The sequence below is a fragment of the Perissodus microlepis genome, chromosome 9, assembly GCF_051167445.1.
Source record: "Perissodus microlepis isolate ML-2025 ecotype Zambia chromosome 9, ASM5116744v1, whole genome shotgun sequence".
Lineage (NCBI taxonomy): Eukaryota > Metazoa > Chordata > Actinopteri > Cichliformes > Cichlidae > Perissodus > Perissodus microlepis.
Window position 1 is genome coordinate 29606325 of NC_140469.1, and position 19129 is coordinate 29625453.

Sequence of the window (19129 nt, forward strand, 5' to 3'; positions counted from 1 at the left end):
TTGATAAAAAATGTACGTTTTGTAAAACTGAACTTGAAAGTGTTACTCATTTGTTTTATGGCTGTTCATATAGTGCTACATTTTGGAGAGAGCTTGAAAATTATATACTGTGCAAGACAACATACGAAATCAAAATTGAAGGGAAGAACATTATCACTTATTTTGAAACTAAAGAAAAAAAAATATGTGCCATTGTCAATCTTTATATCTTATTAGGGAAATTCCATATACATAAATGTAAATTTCAAAACTCAACCACATCATTTAATTTGTTTTTGATTGAAATTGAATATTACTTACACTCTCTTAAATTAACTTCCAATAAAAAAGGTTTATCATTGATTGAAATTCATTCAGAAATGTTTAACGAATGAGCTGTCACAACTTTCAAGTATAAAGTTATGAGCAACTTTGTTAAAATACAAAAGATTTTAAAGATCTTATTTTTTCATAAATTTCAGGTCAGAATTTTCAGTAAGCTGCAGGAACCCTGTTCAGTGTCAGAACAGCCAAGTCTCCTGTGATAAACCTCCATCTGTGTCACTGAGAACATTTGTCACTTCAGTTTTTGGTTTTATATACAGGAAATGACATCATGGGTCAAACTCTTTGTCATTAAACTATTTCTTTATTTAACATTTCAAATTTTGGTTTAACTGTTGAAGGATTTCATAACACAAACAACCTGAACAAAAAAAAAAACACCCAACAAAAAACATCTTCAGAACACATGGATCAAAATACATTCAATAAAAACATAAGGAGGAAACAGATTTTTTGATTCAACTGCTGGAACAAAGCTAACCACTCAACACCAACACTACAGTAGAACAGTTTAGAAAGCTTAAAATGTAACGAGAGGCACATTCATAGCTGCCTCATCAGATCTTTACAGGAGATTCACTGTGAACTTTCTGTCTCTGCAGATTCACCGTGATCCAGAGATGGGAGTGATTTCAGTCCTGCATGATCAAGATGATGTTTGCATAGAGCAGACAATGTGGTGAATATTTTGGCACATTGGTAACAGTGAAAGAGTTTATTAGTAACGTGGGATCGTTTGTGTTTGGAGTATGAAGTGAAATTCCTGAAGCTCTTGTCACACTGGTCACAGCTGTAGTTTCCATCCATGTGTGTACGTTCATGACAGTTACGACTACCTGATTGTGGAAAGCTTTTGTCACAGTGTCTGCACTTGTATGGTTTCTCTCCTGTGTGGACACGTTTGTGTCTTTTAAGCTCACCTGCAGTGGTGAGGGATGACCCACACTGATCACAGAGATGCTTTTTGACCCCACTGTGAAAGAGTTCATGTCGTTTTAAGTCACGTTTTGTGGGGAAGCCTTTCCCACATTCTTTGCAGTAGTTCAATTTGTCTCCAGTGTGTCTACGTTGATGTAGTTTTAGGGTGTTTGAATGACTGAAAGTTTTTCCACAAAGGTCACAACGAAAGTCTTTCCCACCACCACAGTGATGACAGGGTTGAGAACTGGATCCATCTGTGTCGCTCTGCTTCTAAACAAAGACACAAACACAGTGTAAGTCAGTCCTTCAACATTTTCATCCTGAACGTCGCCTGAAATAAAGAGCATCTCTGCAGACGTCCCATTACATTTTACTCCTTCAGTTAACAGTTTACTGGGCTATACAAACACACACTGTGGTACCACACCCTTGTGAGCATCAGTTGAACAGTATTGTATCTAACCAGATTCTTACTCTTGGTGGCATTACCTTGGCCTCCAGTAACACTGTGGGGAACTTTGGACTCATTTTGGACCAGGACAAATTCTGACGCCTCTTTGGTGACATCTGCTGTTCAAAATATGTAGAGCAGCTTGAATCTACAAATTATGAAGTGCTTCCTTGTAATTACCCACGCTGCAGAGCTCAGTCCCGTCGACTGAGTTTTATAGAGTGGGCAATTATAAGGAAACACTTCAGTAACCTCGAGTAACGCTGTGAGGAACCTTGGAGTCATTTTGACCAGGATATGTCCTTCAATGCACATTAAACAATTCATTATTATCAGGAAGTCCTAAAAACTCGCTGAAAAGCCTTCAGTTAATCCAAAATGCTGCAGCAAGAGTCCTGACAGGGACTAGAAAGAGAGAGCAGATTTCTCCTATATTGGCTTCCCTTCATTGGCTTCCTGTTTAATCCAGAATTGAATTCAAAATCCCGGTCTTGAATAATCAGGCCCAATCTTATTTTAATGACCTTGTAGTACCATATCACCCTATTAGAGCACTTTGCTCTCGCACTGCAGCCTTACTTGTTGTTCCTAGAGTATTTAAAAGTAGAATGAGATGCAGATCGTTGGGTTTCAGGCCCCTCTTCTGTGTAACCAGCTTCCAGTTTTTATTCAGGAGACAGACACAGTGTCTACTTTTAAGATTAGGCTTAAAACTTTCCTTTTTGCTAAAGCATATAGTTAGGGCTGGACCAGGTGACCCTGAATTTACAGTCATGTTTTCATTTTTACATACTGTATTAACACAACTGATCTAAAGGTCAGACAAAAAACATAAGATCAGAGTAGGAAAAGTTATATTTTTTTACTACAACCCCAACCATGTTTAATGAATCATATTTCATAACTTTAAATGCAAATATAAATTGTCAATTTTAAAATCCTATGCACAAGTTTTGCAAACAAAGTTATTTGCATCCATTTACCTTTTATCTTGATTTTTTAAATAACCATTGCAAACTATTTAAGAACAATCAGCTGTTCTTCAATAAGATGCCACAAATTATTTGTGCCACTCCAAAAATTTCTGTCCACTATAAAGGAGAACATCACAGCCTGATACCTGCAGGTCTGACAGCAGCCGCTGTATCACTCCTGTTTCTACCTGGAGACAGCAGTCGCCTCATTGTTCTGACACACAACACAAAACTATCCACAACACTACACACTAACTACACAAGACAACACATTAACTACACACTCCAAACACGCTAAACATCACAAATCTCTCACGACTCAAAACTCGCTCTCTTTTTCTGCTCTCTCTCTCTCTCTCTCTCTCTCGCCGTCACTCCTAAAACTTCTGTTTTTTTTCTCTCATAAGCAGAGACTCGCTGCGCTGTCCTTAGACAGTAAACGTCACGAAACTATTGAGGTAAAAACGCCGCGTATATATTGTTTATCGTGACTCTGGCCTATCAACACAATTTATAAACTGGTATATATCACCTTGTTGCTTTGTCTTGAAGTGGTCATGTGATTGGCTTACCACGACTACTTTATTCTTCCTCAGTCAAACAGCAGCACTCATGTGATTGTTTTGCCCCCTTAGTTCCAGGTGTTGTGCTAGAAAGTGATCGTGATTACCGTCCACGGGAGCGCGCAGCTGCTTAAAGCTGTAGCTTCCAGATTACTTACGTAGTCAGCTACTTCCGTTACTTGTAACGCCGTTATTCCCATCACTGGTTAAAAGGGAGTTTTTCCTTCCCACAGTCGCCAAAGTGCTTGCACATAGAGGGTCATATGATTGTTGGGCTTTTCTCTGTATGTATTATTGTAGGGCAGGGGTCGGCAACCCTAGGCACGTGTGCCACAGTTGGCACGCGAAGGGTTAACTGATGGCACGACCAATGCTGGACTGGCCATCGGGCATTTGCTCGGTGGCCCGGTGACTTTTTTTCCCTTTGTAACGGTATAAACAATGAAAGGTGGTGGATTGGCCAGATGCTGTAAAAATAACTCAGTTGTTTGGTGGTGGCTGTGGCGGAGCTTCCTCAGATTCAGTAAAATTAGCAAGTGGTGGAGGCCAGCGGGTGGATGAGGGAAAGGGGAGGCAGGAGGAGGAGAGACCCGAGGCAGCCGCCGGTCTGAGTGTCAGGTGAACTGACTTCAGGTAAGAAGTTATGACCTGCAGTCCATCTGGGTCAGATATAAACGAAGTTTAGGTGGAGTTTATTTTCGTTATGCTGACTTTTTACAGTCAGTTACAATAACTCGTACTGCGTGCTAGCTAGCATGATGGAGTTTCTATACAGCTGGGTGGGTCCTATGATGTTAGTGATACCATAGTGAACTGTATTTTATTCATAAGGTTAGTTAGTAGAGTTGCCTGTAAAAAGACGGAATCGTCCCTCATTCAGAGAAATTATTACGCGTTTCGTATTAAGGTGAAAAGGAACAGAGTTTGTCCCGAACTTCAGCTAGAATGAAAAAAAGACACAAAGCTGGAGTTATTCTGTCGTTACGCTGCACAGCTGCCTCTTCTTCTCTCATTCTCTCCCCCTCCCTCTCCTGTTGCTACTTCAATCATGAAACTGATCAATGATCAGCTGATCGGCTTTTCTCTCTTGTTTGTTTATCGTCCACTTTGCGCCAGAAAGAAGAAACCAGCGGATGTCGTGCTAAACAACAGTAGCGCGTTTAAGCTTGATCAGCTGTTGTTAGAATTTATTTAATATTACTTTCTAGTATCAGCTGAGGTTTGCTGGAGCCACAGCTGTAAAGCTGCTGGTCATGATGGTTTGTATATCTGGTGAGAGGGAAACATGAAGATGAAACCAGGAGATGTCCTTACTGAACCATCAGAGCTGAACAGGTGATGGAGAAATAGGTTTACCTTTTAGGTGACATGAATGAGTTGAAGGGAAGTTATGAACTGTTTCTGAGAGATAAATAACACCAGGATCCTTTTCTAAGTAGCTGACAGCTGGTAACTGTGCAGGGGCGGGTCTAGCAAAGTTTTGCCAGGGGACCAGGTAGGGCATTAACAGGGAGAGGGGGGCACAAAGAAATATTTTCTTATTCTCATTTAAAATGTCTGGCTGTTATTAAATAATTATCTGAAGCTTACAACCAAAGTTTTTATCTGACATGAAATGTATAGAAGCAGCTAGAATCCATAGATGTGCGTGTTCATGGAGCTTGCATTGTCACCTGCTGGACATCACTACCTGACAAGTTTAACTGTCTTCAGAACATTGCAGAGGCCTTGTTGACAGTATTTGGTTCTACATATCTGTGTGAGCAGATTTTCTCTCACATGAAGAGTGTCCTCAGGTAGCCGTCTGAATGCTGGACACTGGGAGACCTGTGTCTCTGAGTGGGAGACCAGAGATCACATTAACATGTGTATCTCTGTATTAACAAACATGCCATATTGGCCCAGTTTATTTTTCTTATCATTGTTGTGAGGAGACCATAAATAGCATTTGTATTTTCTGTATTTGCTGTTGTGGAGTTCTTGTTATGGATAAAAAGTGTCTTTTTTTTTTGTTTCAAAATAGCTGATAACTATTCGCTGATAGCTGTCAACATCTGCGAACAAATATAATTCTATAAAGTTGTTCTATATAGTGTGTAACTGTTAATATAGAGCGTTATTAAATTTATTGCTAATACAATCATATGGCACACTGGCTTCTGAGGAAATTTTAAATGGCACTCGCCATCAGAAAGGTTGCCTACCCCTGTTGTAGGGTCTACCTTACAATATAAAGCACCTTGAGGCAACTACTGTTGTGATTTGGCGCTATATAAATAAAACTGAATTGAATACCACGAAACTACGTGAATTTTAAATAACACCATCATATCAGTTTTCAGCACTTTCAGTTTAGTTTTTTAGGATCATTTAAACAAAAATGATAACTGAAATGAAAATCTGAATAATCACACAACACCGTCTCTCCATTCTGTAGAACTCTGCTCATCAAATTGTGTTAGCAACATGCTAACACGGTTTAATGAGCAGAGTTGTTCCAAACAGTCGGGCTAAAATGACACGATAAAAATATAAATACATACCTCACAGTAACTGCACTTGTAGAGTCTCTTTCTGGTGTGGATCTGTTGGTGTAGTCTCAGGTAATGTGGAGCTTTAAAAGTCTTCTCACACAGATCACACTTATAAGGTAGTTCCTCAGAGTGGGTAAATATGTGTCGTTGTAACTTTGCGTCTGTTGTAAACTCTTTGCCACACTGTTCACAGCTGTATACATCATGTCCGGTGTGAATGCGTAGGTGTGTATTTCGGCTGTGTTTCAGGCTGAAAGATTTTCCACAAATGTCACAGCTGTATGCTTTAATTCCAGAGTGGGTAACTAGATGACTCTGTAAGTGGCCACTTTGAGTAAAAGCTCTGCCACACTGATCACAGCTGTACGCTTTAACTCCACTGTGGATGACTTGGTGTTTTTTTAGAGCATTCTTCCGAGAAAAAGTCTGTCCACACTCGTCACAGCTGAACGGCCTCTCTCTAGTGTGGATGACCTGATGGTTTTGTAGTGAAGCCTTCCTAAGAAAATCCTTCCCACACTCGTCACAGCTGTACGCTTTAACTCCACTATGGATGAGTTGGTGTTTTTTTAGACTACCCTTCCAGGAAAAAGTCTGTCCACACTCATCACAGCTGAACGGTCTCTCTCCAGTGTGGATGAGTTGGTGGGTTTTTAAGCTTCCAAACCGGGTAAAAGACTTTCCACAGTCGTCACAGCTGAACGGTCTCTCTCCAGTGTGGCTGAGTTGGTGGGTTTTTAGTGAATCCTTCCTAGTAAAATCTTTCCCACACTCATCACAGCTGTACGCTTTAACTCCACTGTGGACGAGTTGGTGTTTTTTTAGACTATCCTTCCAGGAAAAAGTCTGTCCACACTCGTCACAGCTGAACGGTCTCTCTCCAGTGTGGATGAGTTGGTGGGTTTTTAGTGAATCCTTCTTAGTAAAATCTTTCCCACACTCATCACAGGTGTATTTCTTCTCCCCCTTTGTTCTGTGAGGTTTGTCGGCCTCCTGGGAGCGCTGACTTCTCGGCCCATGTTGGTCCTGCAGTGACAGAGATACAAACACAGGCATTGAGTGAAATGTAGGGCTGGGCATCATCACTGATTTCGATTCGGGGAAATTTCGCCTCAGACAATCAGAAATATTAGAATTCTGATCACTATGTACTTATCAGTACATATCCGTATTTTATATTTCTAAAATGAAAGCTGACATGTGTGAGACTTCATCAGAGGTGTAAGCATCACAGCAGATGCCTTCGTGTCAAAGTAACTGAGGATAAAACAGAAAAACATGAAGGAGAATTTTCTGGCCTGGGTTTAAAAATATCCTGCAGTGGATCAAATACGAAAGAAAACCATTAATCAACATATGAACATTACCTGATGCTGCTGAAGTGAAGGCAGAGCAAAGTTACAGAGGTTTTATTACAGACACATCTAAATGTTTTGCATAATTTTAAAAAGTTTACATTTGTTCTGTATTGAACAGCAGAAATTAGGCTTTGTTGCTGGGAGTGAAAAAACAAAAAACAGCACCAGACAGAGCTGTAAACAATGGAGAGAGAGAATTCTGCTGCTTTAATTAATTTTATTTTGGAGAGAGACAAAACCTGCAGCTTCAGAATCTAGCGCCAAAAAAGACGTAAACACAAAGAGCAGACCGGCGAACGCATCAGAATCAGTGAGCTGCCGGCTTTCAGCCCCGACGGCACGGACGTCTTTGTTTACGTCTTTGTGCAGAATCCGTGCACCTGCTCTCATTTACTGTTTTAGCTGTTTGGTGGTTGTTGAAATTTTCTGAGGTTTAACCTGAGATTCTAGCGTTTTTCAGGATTTTAATGAATTGATATGATGTTATCCAAGCTACAATCAATTTTAATTGATAAAACCCTCCCCGAGTGAAATGCAGTCGTGGAACAAACTGTCATTATTTGAAGCTTTTCAACAGTCCTCTTTGGTGACATCTGCTGGTCAAAATATGAAGAGCAGCTTGAATCTACAAATTATAATGAAGCGCTTCATTATGTTTAGTATCATGTGACAGTTCTGTCTGATATCAGGCTACTGTTGTGTTGCTTTGCACATGTATTTTTTGTGTGATTGAAAAGGTTTTGAAATTTCCTTAATAAATAATTTTGATAAATATCCTTATTTAAACATGTGCTATGGTGTGGTTTCTCTTTGCTTGTGACTTCTTGATGTTTGGAAACATAATAGATATAAAATAAAATAAAAACAGTGTATAATAAAATACAGCACAGTCATATAACAGGTTGGGAGGATGAGAGTTTTAGACGTGACTGATTATTTGGTGAAACTGTGATATTTTCCTCACCTTCTGTGTTGAGCTCATTGTTTCCTCTGTAGTGACTCAGCTGAGTCCAGATGGCTGAAAATGTTCCTCTGCTGCTCCGTCAGACTCTTCTCCTCCTGCTGATCAGCTGGGACACAAAACAGATCTTTGTTAGGCTCCACACTGCACTGAAGAGTCAAAGTGTCTCATATGTGTCCTGTTTATTTTCTGCGCTTTTGGTCACTCAGACCCCATCACTTTCTCCAGAGATCAACTGCTAAACATCAGGCAGTCGCCTCACTATAGTTCTTATCCATTTTTCACAAACCCAGAAAGTTTTTTGGAGAGTTTAGTTGGAGGCACAGCAGCTCTCTGTGGCTCCTGGAGAAGACGTAGACAGGGGAGTCGCGCTGGTGCGCTGGTGAAACTACGTCGGCGAGGATTCCGCACGGCACTCCCCTCCATTCACCTCGCGAATCTCCGCTCTCTTCCAAACAAAGTCGATGAATTACTGCTCTTAAACCGGACTAACAAGGGCTTTGCATGCTCTGCTGCCCTCTGCTTCACTGAAACCTGGCTCAGTGAGCGAGTCCCAGACGCTGTCTTAAATCTGCCGAGCTTCCAACTTCACCGGACGGACCGCGAAACAGAGCTCTCAAGGAAAACAAAGGGTGGTGGAGTCTGCTTCTACATTAATGAAGGTTGGTGTACTGATGTCACAGTGCTACAGAAACACTGCAGCCCACACTTGGAAAGTTTTTTCATCAACTGTAAACCTTTTTATTCACCGCGGGAGTTGTCTTCCTTCATGCTGGTCGGAGTTTACATCCCTCCACAGGCCAACGCGAACAACGCACTGTGCAAGCTGGCTGACCAGATTACTACCCTGGAGAGGAAATTCCCGGATTCCTTTACAATTATTCTTGGGAATTTTAACAGAGCAAACCTAAACCACGAACTCCCTAAATACAGACAGCATACAGGGAGTGCAGAATTATTAGGCAAGTTGTATTTTTGAGGAATAATTTTATTATTGAACAACAACCATGTTCTCAATGAACCCAAAAAACTCATTAATATCAAAGCTGAATGTTTTTGGAAGTAGTTTTTAGTTTGTTTTTAGTTTCAGCTATTTTAGGGGGATATCTGTGTGTGCAGGTGACTATTACTGTGCATAATTATTAGGCAACTTAACAAAAAACAAATATATACCCATTTCAATTATTTATTTTTACCAGTGAAACCAATATAACATCTCCACATTCACAAATATACATTTCTGACATTCAAAAACAAAACAAAAACAGCGACCAATATAGCCACCTTTCTTTGCAAGGACACTCAAAAGCCTGCCATCCATGGATTCTGTCAGTGTTTTGATCTGTTCACCATCAACATTGCGTGCAGCAGCAACCACAGCCTCCAAGACACTGTTCAGAGAGGTGTACTGTTTTCCCTCCTTGTAAATCTCACATTTGATGATGGACCACAGGTTCTCAATGGGGTTCAGATCAGGTGAACAAGGAGGCCATGTCATTAGTTTTTCTTCTTTTATACCCTTTCTTGCCAGCCACGCTGTGGAGTACTTGGACGCGTGTGATGGAGCATTGTCCTGCATGTAAATCATGTTTTTCTTGAAGGATGCAGACTTCTTCCTGTACCACTGCTTGAAGAAGGTGTCTTCCAGAAACTGGCAGTAGGACTGGGAGTTGAGCTTGACTCCATCCTCAACCCGAAAAGGCCCCACAAGCTCATCTTTGATGATACCAGCCCAAACCAGTACTCCACCTCCACCTTGCTGGCGTCTGAGTCGGACTGGAGCTCTCTGCCCTTTACCAATCCAGCCACGGGCCCATCCATCTGGCCCATCAAGACTCACTCTCATTTCATCAGTCCATAAAACCTTAGAAAAATCAGTCTTGAGATATTTCTTGGCCCAGTCTTGACGTTTCAGCTTGTGTGTCTTGTTCAGTGGTGGTCGTCTTTCAGCCTTTCTTACCTTGGCCATGTCTCGGAGTATTGCACACCTTGTGCTTTTGGGCACTCCAGTGATGTTGCAGCTCTGAAATATGGCCAAACTGGTGGCAAGTGGCATCTTGGCAGCTGCAGGCTTGACTTTTCTCAGTTCATGGGCAGTTATTTTGCGCCTTGGTTTTTCCACACGCTTCTTGCGACCCTGTTGACTATTTTGAATGAAACGCTTGATTGTTCGATGATCACGCTTCAGAAGCTTTGCAATTTTGACATTGCTGCATCCCTCTGCAAGATATCTCACTATTTTTGACTTTTCTGAGCCGGTCAAGTCCTTCTTTTGACCCATTTTGCCAAAGGAAAGGAAGTTGCCTAATAATTATGCACACCTGATATAGGGTGTTGATGTCATTAGACCACACCCCTTCTCATTACAGAGATGCACATCACCTAATATGCTTAATTGGTAGTAGGCTTTCGAGCCTATACAGCTTGGAGTAAGACAACATGCATGAAGAGGATGATGTGGACAAAATACTCATTTGCCTAATAATTCTGCACTCCCTGTATAAACTGCCCCACCAAGGACAACATCATACTGGATCACTGTTACACCACTCTAAAAGATGCCTATCGCTCTGTGCCCCGGGCAGCTTTGGGACATTCTGATCACTGCATGGTCCATCTTATTCCAGTTTATAGGCAAAAACTCAAACGTGCGAAGCCTGTAGTCAAAACTGAAGAAGTGGACTAATGCAGCAAAGCAGGAACTGCAGGACTGTTTTGACTCCACTGATTGGACTGTTTTTGAAGCTGCATCTGAGAACCTAGATGAGCTCACGGACACTGTGACATCATACATCAGTTTCTGTGAAGACGTGTGTGTGCCAACAAAGACCTTTTGCGCATACAACAACAATAAACCATGGTTCACTCCTAAACTCCAACATCTTCGTAAGGCCAAGGAGGACGCCTACAGAAGTGGTGACAGGGCCCTGTACAAGCAAGCTAGGAACACACTGACCAAGGAGATCAAAGCAGCTAAAAGGATCTACTCCCAGAAGCTGGAAGAACGGCTCTCAGCCAACGACCCAGCGTCAGTGTGGAGGGGCCTGCAGGAAATCACCAGCTACAGACGCCCCCCACCCACTATTGAAGCAAACAAAGACCTGGCCAACGAGTTAAACACTTTCTACTGCAGGTTTGAGACGGACAGACTCCCACGCCCCACCCTCCCCTCCCCAGGGACATTGCTTCAGACATTGACCCCCAACACACCTTCACCTCTCCCCCCTTCACCCTCCCCAATCCAGACCCAACGACCACCACCACCCTCCCCAATCCAGACCCAACGACCACCAGCACCCTCTCCAATCCAGACTCAACGACCTCCACCACACCTCTCACCCCCCTTTCCTCCTCCCTGAAACTCAGAATACACACTCAGGATGTGAGCCGACTATTCCAGAAACAGAAGCCCAGGAAATCCCACGGACCAGACGGTGTCTCACCCTCCTGCCTCAAAACCTGTGCTGAACAGCTGGCTCCCATCTTTACTCGCATCTTCAACACATCCCTGGAGCTGTGTGAAGTTCCCTCCTGCTTCAAACGCTCCACCATCATCCCTGTTCCCAAGAAACCCACCATCACAGGACTGAATGACTACAGACCTGTCGCCTTGACGTCTGTGGTCATGAAATCCTTCGAACGACTAGTGTTAGCCCATCTGAAAGACATTACAGACCACCAGCTGGACCCTCTGCAGTTTGCCTACCGGGCAAACAGGTTGGTGGATGATGCAGTGAACATGGGGCTGCATTACATCCTGCAACACCTTGACCGCCCGGGAACTTATGCCAGGGTCCTGTTTGTGGACTTTAGTTCGGCTTTTAACACCATTGTGCCTGAACTTCTCTCCTCCAAACTCTCCCAGCTCAGCATGTCACCAGCTACCTGTCAGTGGATCACCAGCTTCCTGACAGATAGAAAGCAACAAGTGAGGCTGGGGGAGATCACCTCTGAAACTCGGTCCCTCAGTATTGGTGCCCCTCAAGGATGTGTCCTCTCACCACTACTGTTCTCCCTCTACACTAACGACTGCACCTCCAAGAACTCGGCTGTTAAACTCCTAAAGTTTGCAGATGACACCACTGTCATTGGCCTCATTCAGGATGGTGATGAGTCTGCATACCGGCAGGAAGTTGAGCGGCTGGTACTCTGATGCAGTCAGCACAATCTGGAGCTGAACACTCTTAAAACTGTAGAGATGACAGTGGACTTCAGGAGACATCCCTCAACTCTGCTCCCCCTCACCATATCAGACAGCCCTGTGTCAACTGTGAAGACCTTCAAGTTCCTGGGTACAACCATCTCCCAGGACCTGAAGTGGGAGACCAACATCAACTCCATCCTCAAAAAGACCCAGCAGTGGATGTACTTCCTGAGACAACTGGGGAAGTACAGTCTTCCACAGGAGCTGCTGATCCAGTTCTACACTGCAGTCATTGAGTCTGTCCTGTGCTCCTCCATCACAGTCTGGTATGGTGCAGCCACTAAACAGGACAGGAGCAGACTGCAGCGGACTGTACGGGCAGCAGAAAGGATCATCGGCGCCCCCCTGCCCTCCATCCAGGATCTGTACCTCTCAAGAACCAGGAAACGGGCAGGGAAAAATCATCACAGACCCCTCACACCCTGGACACAGACTTTTTGATCTGCTGCCCTCTGGCAGATGGTACAGAAGCCTGCAGACCAGGACCACCCGACATAGGAACAGTTTCTTTCCCCTCGCCATCTCCCTTCTAAACAGTTGACCTGTCACACTGCTCCCACTGCCAGACTGCAACTGGACCTTATGTACATTCTGCAGTATTCATTCCACCTCACTTCATTTCTGTATTTTATGTATATAAGTTTAGATTAGTTATTTATAGTTGGTTTACACAGCTTTATGTGTGTGTGTGTGTGTGTGTGTGTGTGTGTGAGAGATTTACATTGCTGTGCTTGAGAGCCTCCATCTACCGGAACCAAATTCCTTGTATGTGTCTGCACATATACTTGGCCAATAAACACGATTCTGATGTTCATCTGACAACACAAAGTACAAATTTCACTCTGATTGGTTGTAGAAATCTTGCGAGACTAGACATGGAGAAGCTGCATTCAGTTTTTATGCTCCATATATCTGGAACAAACTCCCAGAAAGCCTCAGATCAGCTGAAACACTCAGTTTATTTAAATCCAGGTTGCAGACTCTCCTGTTCTCAGCTGCATTTGAATAAAGCACCAAATCTGCACGGTTTTACTTTTAAGCTTAAATTTCAAAACCTACATTTTAACTACTGATTTTATGTACTGTCTCCCCCCCCCCCCCCCCCTTTTTAAATCATGCTTTTTATTTTTTTGTTTTTTAATGTCTCTGAAAAGCACTTTGAATCAACTTGCTGTTGAATTGTGCTATATAAATAAACTTGCCTTGCCTATAGAAAGAAAACTGAACAGAACATCTGAATTCACTTGATGCTAAACATTCATTTCATAGAATAGTTTTTGTTGACATCTTCCTGTGCATCACTTCACAGCAGCCAGACTCATTAAAATGAGTCTTTGTAGGAGTTCACTTCCTCTCATGTGTTCATCCACAGCAGCTGGACAATAAAGTTTATTGTGACCCTGATACTGCAGCAGATCGCTCTCATCCATTTCCTGTTATCACTTCAAATAGAAATCATGCTATAGAGTGTCAAACTCTGGCCCGCGCGCCAAATTTGGCCTGCAGCCCAATTACATTTGGCCCGCAAAGCCATAGGCTTTGGAGCGTGATGTCATGGGAGGGGGCGTGGTCATGATTTTTCGTTGAGCTGCCATCTTAGTAGGCGAAACAAATGGCTACAGGAGTGAAAGCACACGGAAACATCAGCTATGGCTCGTACTTGCCATGTTGTCAGTTGCAACGTTAGATCCCAAGATCGGGAAGGGAATAACCTGGAAAATGGGCTCTTTTTATCGTTTCCCCTCCTGGAAGCAACGTGAGGGATCTCATGTATCTGATGTAACCAAACGAAGACATCAAGCTTGGATAGCAGCGGTGAGACGAGCTGATATCGAGGTCTCTGCCATCGTTTTTTGTTGGTGTGCTCTCGACATTTTCATTCCGGTAAGTTCTAAAGAAATTCATATTGCTCTTTATAGGCTTTTCGACGGCCCGAACACGGACACACTGTCGGAGCTTAGCGATTCTGATGTGTCGGCTCCGCTCTGTGTTTACATCTTTTTTGCGCTGATTCTGAGCTGCAGGTTGTCTCTCTCCAACCAAGATTCACCGAGCCAGCAGCAAAAGAAGCAGCAAACTGCGCTTCACATTTGATCAATGTCGTCATGAATTCCCTCTGACTTTTGCTGTTTTGCTTCCACCACGATAAAAATCACACTTCCTGCACAGCTCTCTTTCTGATGAAGTCTCACATGTATCAGTACTGATAAATGATCAGAATTATAATATTTCTGACTGTCTGAGGCTAAATTGAATCGAATCAGGACTTTGAGAACCGGAATCGAATGGATTATAGAAATCAGGGATGATACCCAGCCCTAGTGAGCAGCCTAGGCCTGAGAGAAGTGGATGTAGCTGTGGGTAATAAGAAAAGATGAAAAGAACTATTGATAACTTTTTTGTTAAGTTAAGGCCTGATCCTTCTGAAATTCATAGCCAGTGCTCTGACACGGAAAAAGCACAGTGTATCCAGGAAACACATTATATGCTGCAATAAATGCACTGCCCAAGTGTCCCCTCTCCCCACTGCCTTTCAGCAGCAGACAGCAGCAAACAGGTTGTCAGAGGAGCCGAAATGATGATTAAGTTTAACATTTTCTACAATATTGACAAAGCACTTTAAGCACAAGTTTGTTAGTTAATAATTTAGAAATGAATATTGTCTGTATGGACTCCCCCCAAAGAAAGTGCACATGTAAAAAAGCGGTGTTAAGCGATGCGGTTGAAAAATTTGAGTGCGCCTAACTTTTGTGCCGGTGCGCCTAAGTTTTTAAAGTTAGGCGCCCATGTCAAAAAGTTAGTCTAGAGCCCTGCTCACAGTAAAGTTAGCTCGGTGCTTACCTTTAGATGAGCCCACAAACCGAGAGAAACTCCGTGATGAAGCTGTGGCTACGTCCACACGTACACGGGTATTTTGAAAACGGAGATTTCAAAATAGTCACAGTGTGACGCCAAAATAGGACCACACCTTTGACGCTGCGTTTTTTACGTTTTCCTCGTGCACACGTAAACACAAAAACGGACTTTTCGAAAGTATCCACCCTGGCAGGCGTTTTTCAGTGACCGAAAACGCCGTTTACGTGTGGACGAAAGGTGCAAACGCATAGAAAAATCTGCGTTTTCAAAAATACCCAGGAAACAGATGAGGGAAACGTTGGTAGTGGTATAGTTTGTAGTGATGGTCCGCTTGAAGCTGACGCTCCGGCGCGTGTGTCAAAAAATCAACACACTGCTTCAGAAGCTCTGTGTCGAAGCTTGATTCGTTTGGCCAGAGTCACGTGATCTGTGACGTCCGAAGCTTCATTTAGAACGTGACTGCTTCGGTGTCTCATTCAATGCTTTATAAGGAAGTGAATCATTCGCGGGATTTGTGGTGTTTTGATGGTGACAGATAGCAAACCACTGATATTTCTACTGAGAGACATGGAGCCAGCGAGGAAGAGAGGAGTTTCTGTTGTGTGGGAGTATTTTGAGTAGATTTTGGTCATTCGGGTGGGTTTTCCAGCTTTGTGTTCTGGCTGTTTGCTTTTGTTTTGTGCGTGTTTATTTTATCTGAAAATGGGAAAAACTTAAAATGTCAAAAATATAAATACCATTAAATAGCTTTAGAAAGACTTCTGTTTGACTCTTTACATTTAATGTTATAAAAATATATATTTTATTGTTTAATTAATCTGAAAATGTTAGTCTGCCAAATTTGCAGCAATTTAATGTATTTATTCTCTTTAGCTGAGTTTGTGGGGCCCAGGTAGACTGTATAACTGCATCTCCACCAGTTTCTCTGCACTCCAGCCTCTTCTGTTCCACGTGAAGGGATTTTCCTTAATGCAGGAGAAATTATCTCCACGAAAAGGAACAGTTTCGGCCATCGCACAGTGGAACAAATTCTCTTCTTAAATAAAAATAAAAAAGGGTTACCTTAAATGCATCATGCTTTTAATTTGCAAGTTCATAAGCATTTTCCCTTTCCAGTTCTCAATCAATTCTACCCCCAGGTCAAAAATATGTATAGGAAAATTTCCCCAATATAATATTATTTATAAATACACCCATCTAGCGATTAATTGCATAAGTAATGGAAGCAGGACCTTACAGCAGAAGCATACTCCATAATGTGTTGTACATTATTATATGTATATTATATGTACCGCGGTGTTTTCCAATTATTGTATTTACCAACATCAAGAAGTGAAAAGCAAAGAAAGACCACACAATGGTGCATGTTTAAACAAGGAGAGTTTACTGGTCAAAATTATTTATTACACAAATAAACCACATTTTTTTAACCCCCCAAAAATACACGTTCAAAGCAACACAACAGTTGCCAAATATCAGACAAAATTCCACTCCGTAGTGGGCAGTCATAATGAAGCAGTTGGTTTTATTTTGTGGATTCAAGCTGCTCTTCATATTTTTGGCCACCAGATGTCACAGAGAGGACTGTGTTGAAAAGCTTCGAGTAATGAACCGTTTTTCAATACAAGCTTCAGAAAGCTTCATTTGGCCATCACTACTGATTGGTTTGGATACTTTAGTTCTATTTGTAAGCACGCACATTTAGTTTACTTATGTATTCATACCATTTCATTGCTTAGTTGGATTTTTGACTAACATTTGTTTCTTTTACTTGTTACCTGCTATGATCTGGGGAGTTGCCAGACAAACGGTGGTGGCCTGGGTTTATGGGCTCAAAATGTGGTCATAAATATTTTGTACTTGTAAATCAGGATTTGTATGTGTAAAAATAATTTGTATGTGTGTAAAGTGTGTTGGAAATGACAGTCTTCATTACAAAGCTTTCTTCGTTATGAATTAGCATACACGTTTTTATTGAACATTTGAAGAACTAGCAAAAAAACAGAAACTCTTGTAGAGGACATAAAGTCAGAGATAGAAACGACAAGGAGCAGGTGCATCTAGTACAGGTAGAGCTGCTGCAAAAACCCACAGAGCCCAGCAGCCAGCGCAACAAATTCTGGATCCTTTGCTTTTAGTTAGCATTAGCAGCACATGCTGTGTCCGATGTGAAAGGACTTTTATGCTGCGCACTGTGACTCACAGCAATGGTCCCGGGTCAGCCCTGACTTTGTGTTAAACTAATCCTAAAGTAGTAATGGTATTTCTAACCACTGATATACCACAACTTTATCCTTTCAACAGCGGCTGAAAGTTAGGGGACCTAGCTGCTATTGGATATTTATATAGAGATCCTCCAGCTTCAAACTGTATTACCCTTCAAGGACCTGCAGTTCAAAAAACTGCCCCTCCAACAGCCAAACCCATCTGTTCTCTGACTGGATAGTTAAATTTGTGATTGACATGGCATTGACCAATCAGATGAAAGGAAGAAAAATAGGGTCAAAATTCGTACTTGTAACTTGCAGGGGTTTATTTTTTTGGCTAAGTCCACACACAGATCTTTTTTTACACACACACACAAATCTTTTTTACTCACACACAAATCTTTTTTACACACACAAATCCTGATTTACAAGTACAAAACTGATTTACAAGTACAAAATATTTATGACCACATTTTGAGCCTATATGGGTTTAAAGCATTTAAATACAAAGAGCGATAATTGGACTGTACCACCACTTCATGATGAAGGGTGTTTTCTTTAATTTAACACAAACTATTTGTACTTAATGTTTGAGTTTAGGGTTTAGTAGTTTTGAATTCCTTTTTTGGTGTTTAGTTTATTAACAAACCAGACTATATTGCATTGTTTGTTGTTTACAATTGTGTTTTGTTTAGTTACTCGTCGTGTGTCATAGTGGTCTGATCAGACATTATATTTACCCTTCTGTGCCATTTCATGTTTAGGTCAGTTATGTTTGTTAAGTTTGCAGTTCTTTGCCTGAGTTCAGTTTTGTTTCTTTGACCTTTTTTTATGAGCTCAACATTAATTACTTTAGAAATTATAATTTTTGGGTTAAATGAATGAAAACCCTATTTTTCTAATAATTCTTGTGACTCCTCCTTTTTCAACTCGGTCCATCACACAGCCCTAAATATTTGTTTACTGTCCTGGTCAAATATTACTCCAAGGTGTTACTGGAGGCCAAGGTAATGCCATCCAGAGCAAGTATCTGGTTAGATACCATATTTCTAGGTATTGTAGGGCCAAGTATAATCAGCAGCAGAAAGTTAGAGGTCACCCAGGTCTTTATATGTGTGTTATCTGGCTTCATTCCATTATTGTAAATTTAAATGTTGTTATCAAACGATCAGACAAGAGAGAGTTTACAGAAAACAGTGTTAAATGTTCAGTTTCTATGTCATATGTTAAAACAAATTCTAGAGTGTGATTAACGTGATGGGTGGGTTACTTTACATTCGAGATCAACAAAAGTGGACAAGAAAAGATTGAGACCCATCAGTCCAGGCAACATTTTTCAATCTCTGCAACTTTCAGATTTTAGGGGCAGAATTTGTCGTAAACAACATAAAGCATGGATCCATCCTGCTGCTGGTGTAATAGCGTGGAGAGGTTTGGTTGGCACAATTTGGGTCCCTTAGTACCAACTGACATCATTTACAGACCACAGCCTACCTGAGTCTCAGTCCAATAGAGCACCTTTGGGATGTGATGAAATAAGATTCACATCATGGACGTCCAGCCGAAAAATCTGCTGTCATGTCAATATACAGGGAGTGCAGAATTATTAGGCAAGTTGTATTTTTGAGGAGTAATTTTATTATTGAACAACAACCATGTTCTCAATGAACCCAAAAAACTCATTAATATCAAAGCTGAATGTTTCTGGAAGTAGTTTTTAGTTTGTTTTTAGTTTTAGCTATTTTAGGGGGATATCTGTGTATGCAGGTGACTATT

At 41.7% G+C, this 19129-nt stretch overlaps 1 protein-coding gene across 1 annotated transcript; it reads right to left on the reverse strand.

Moving 5' to 3' along the window:
• Positions 1-606: 606 nt before the first annotated feature.
• On the reverse strand, positions 607-15552 carry LOC146380764 (uncharacterized). The gene is made up of 4 exons (XM_084940075.1): positions 15132-15552; positions 8090-8195; positions 5777-6793; positions 607-1515 (listed from the first exon to the last, which is right to left on the reverse strand). Exons 2-4 carry the CDS (start codon positions 8105-8107, stop codon positions 901-903), a joined length of 1650 nt encoding a protein of 549 aa, XP_084796201.1. The 5' UTR covers positions 8108-8195; positions 15132-15552; the 3' UTR covers positions 607-900.
• Between the last annotated feature and the right edge of the window lie 3577 nt (positions 15553-19129).

Coding starts and splice junctions, on each gene's coding strand:
- LOC146380764 (XM_084940075.1), bottom strand. Junction 1,516..5,776: donor ACAAGTGCAGTTACTGTGAG/GTATGTATTTAT, acceptor GTCTTTGTTTAG/AAGCAGAGCGACACAGATGG.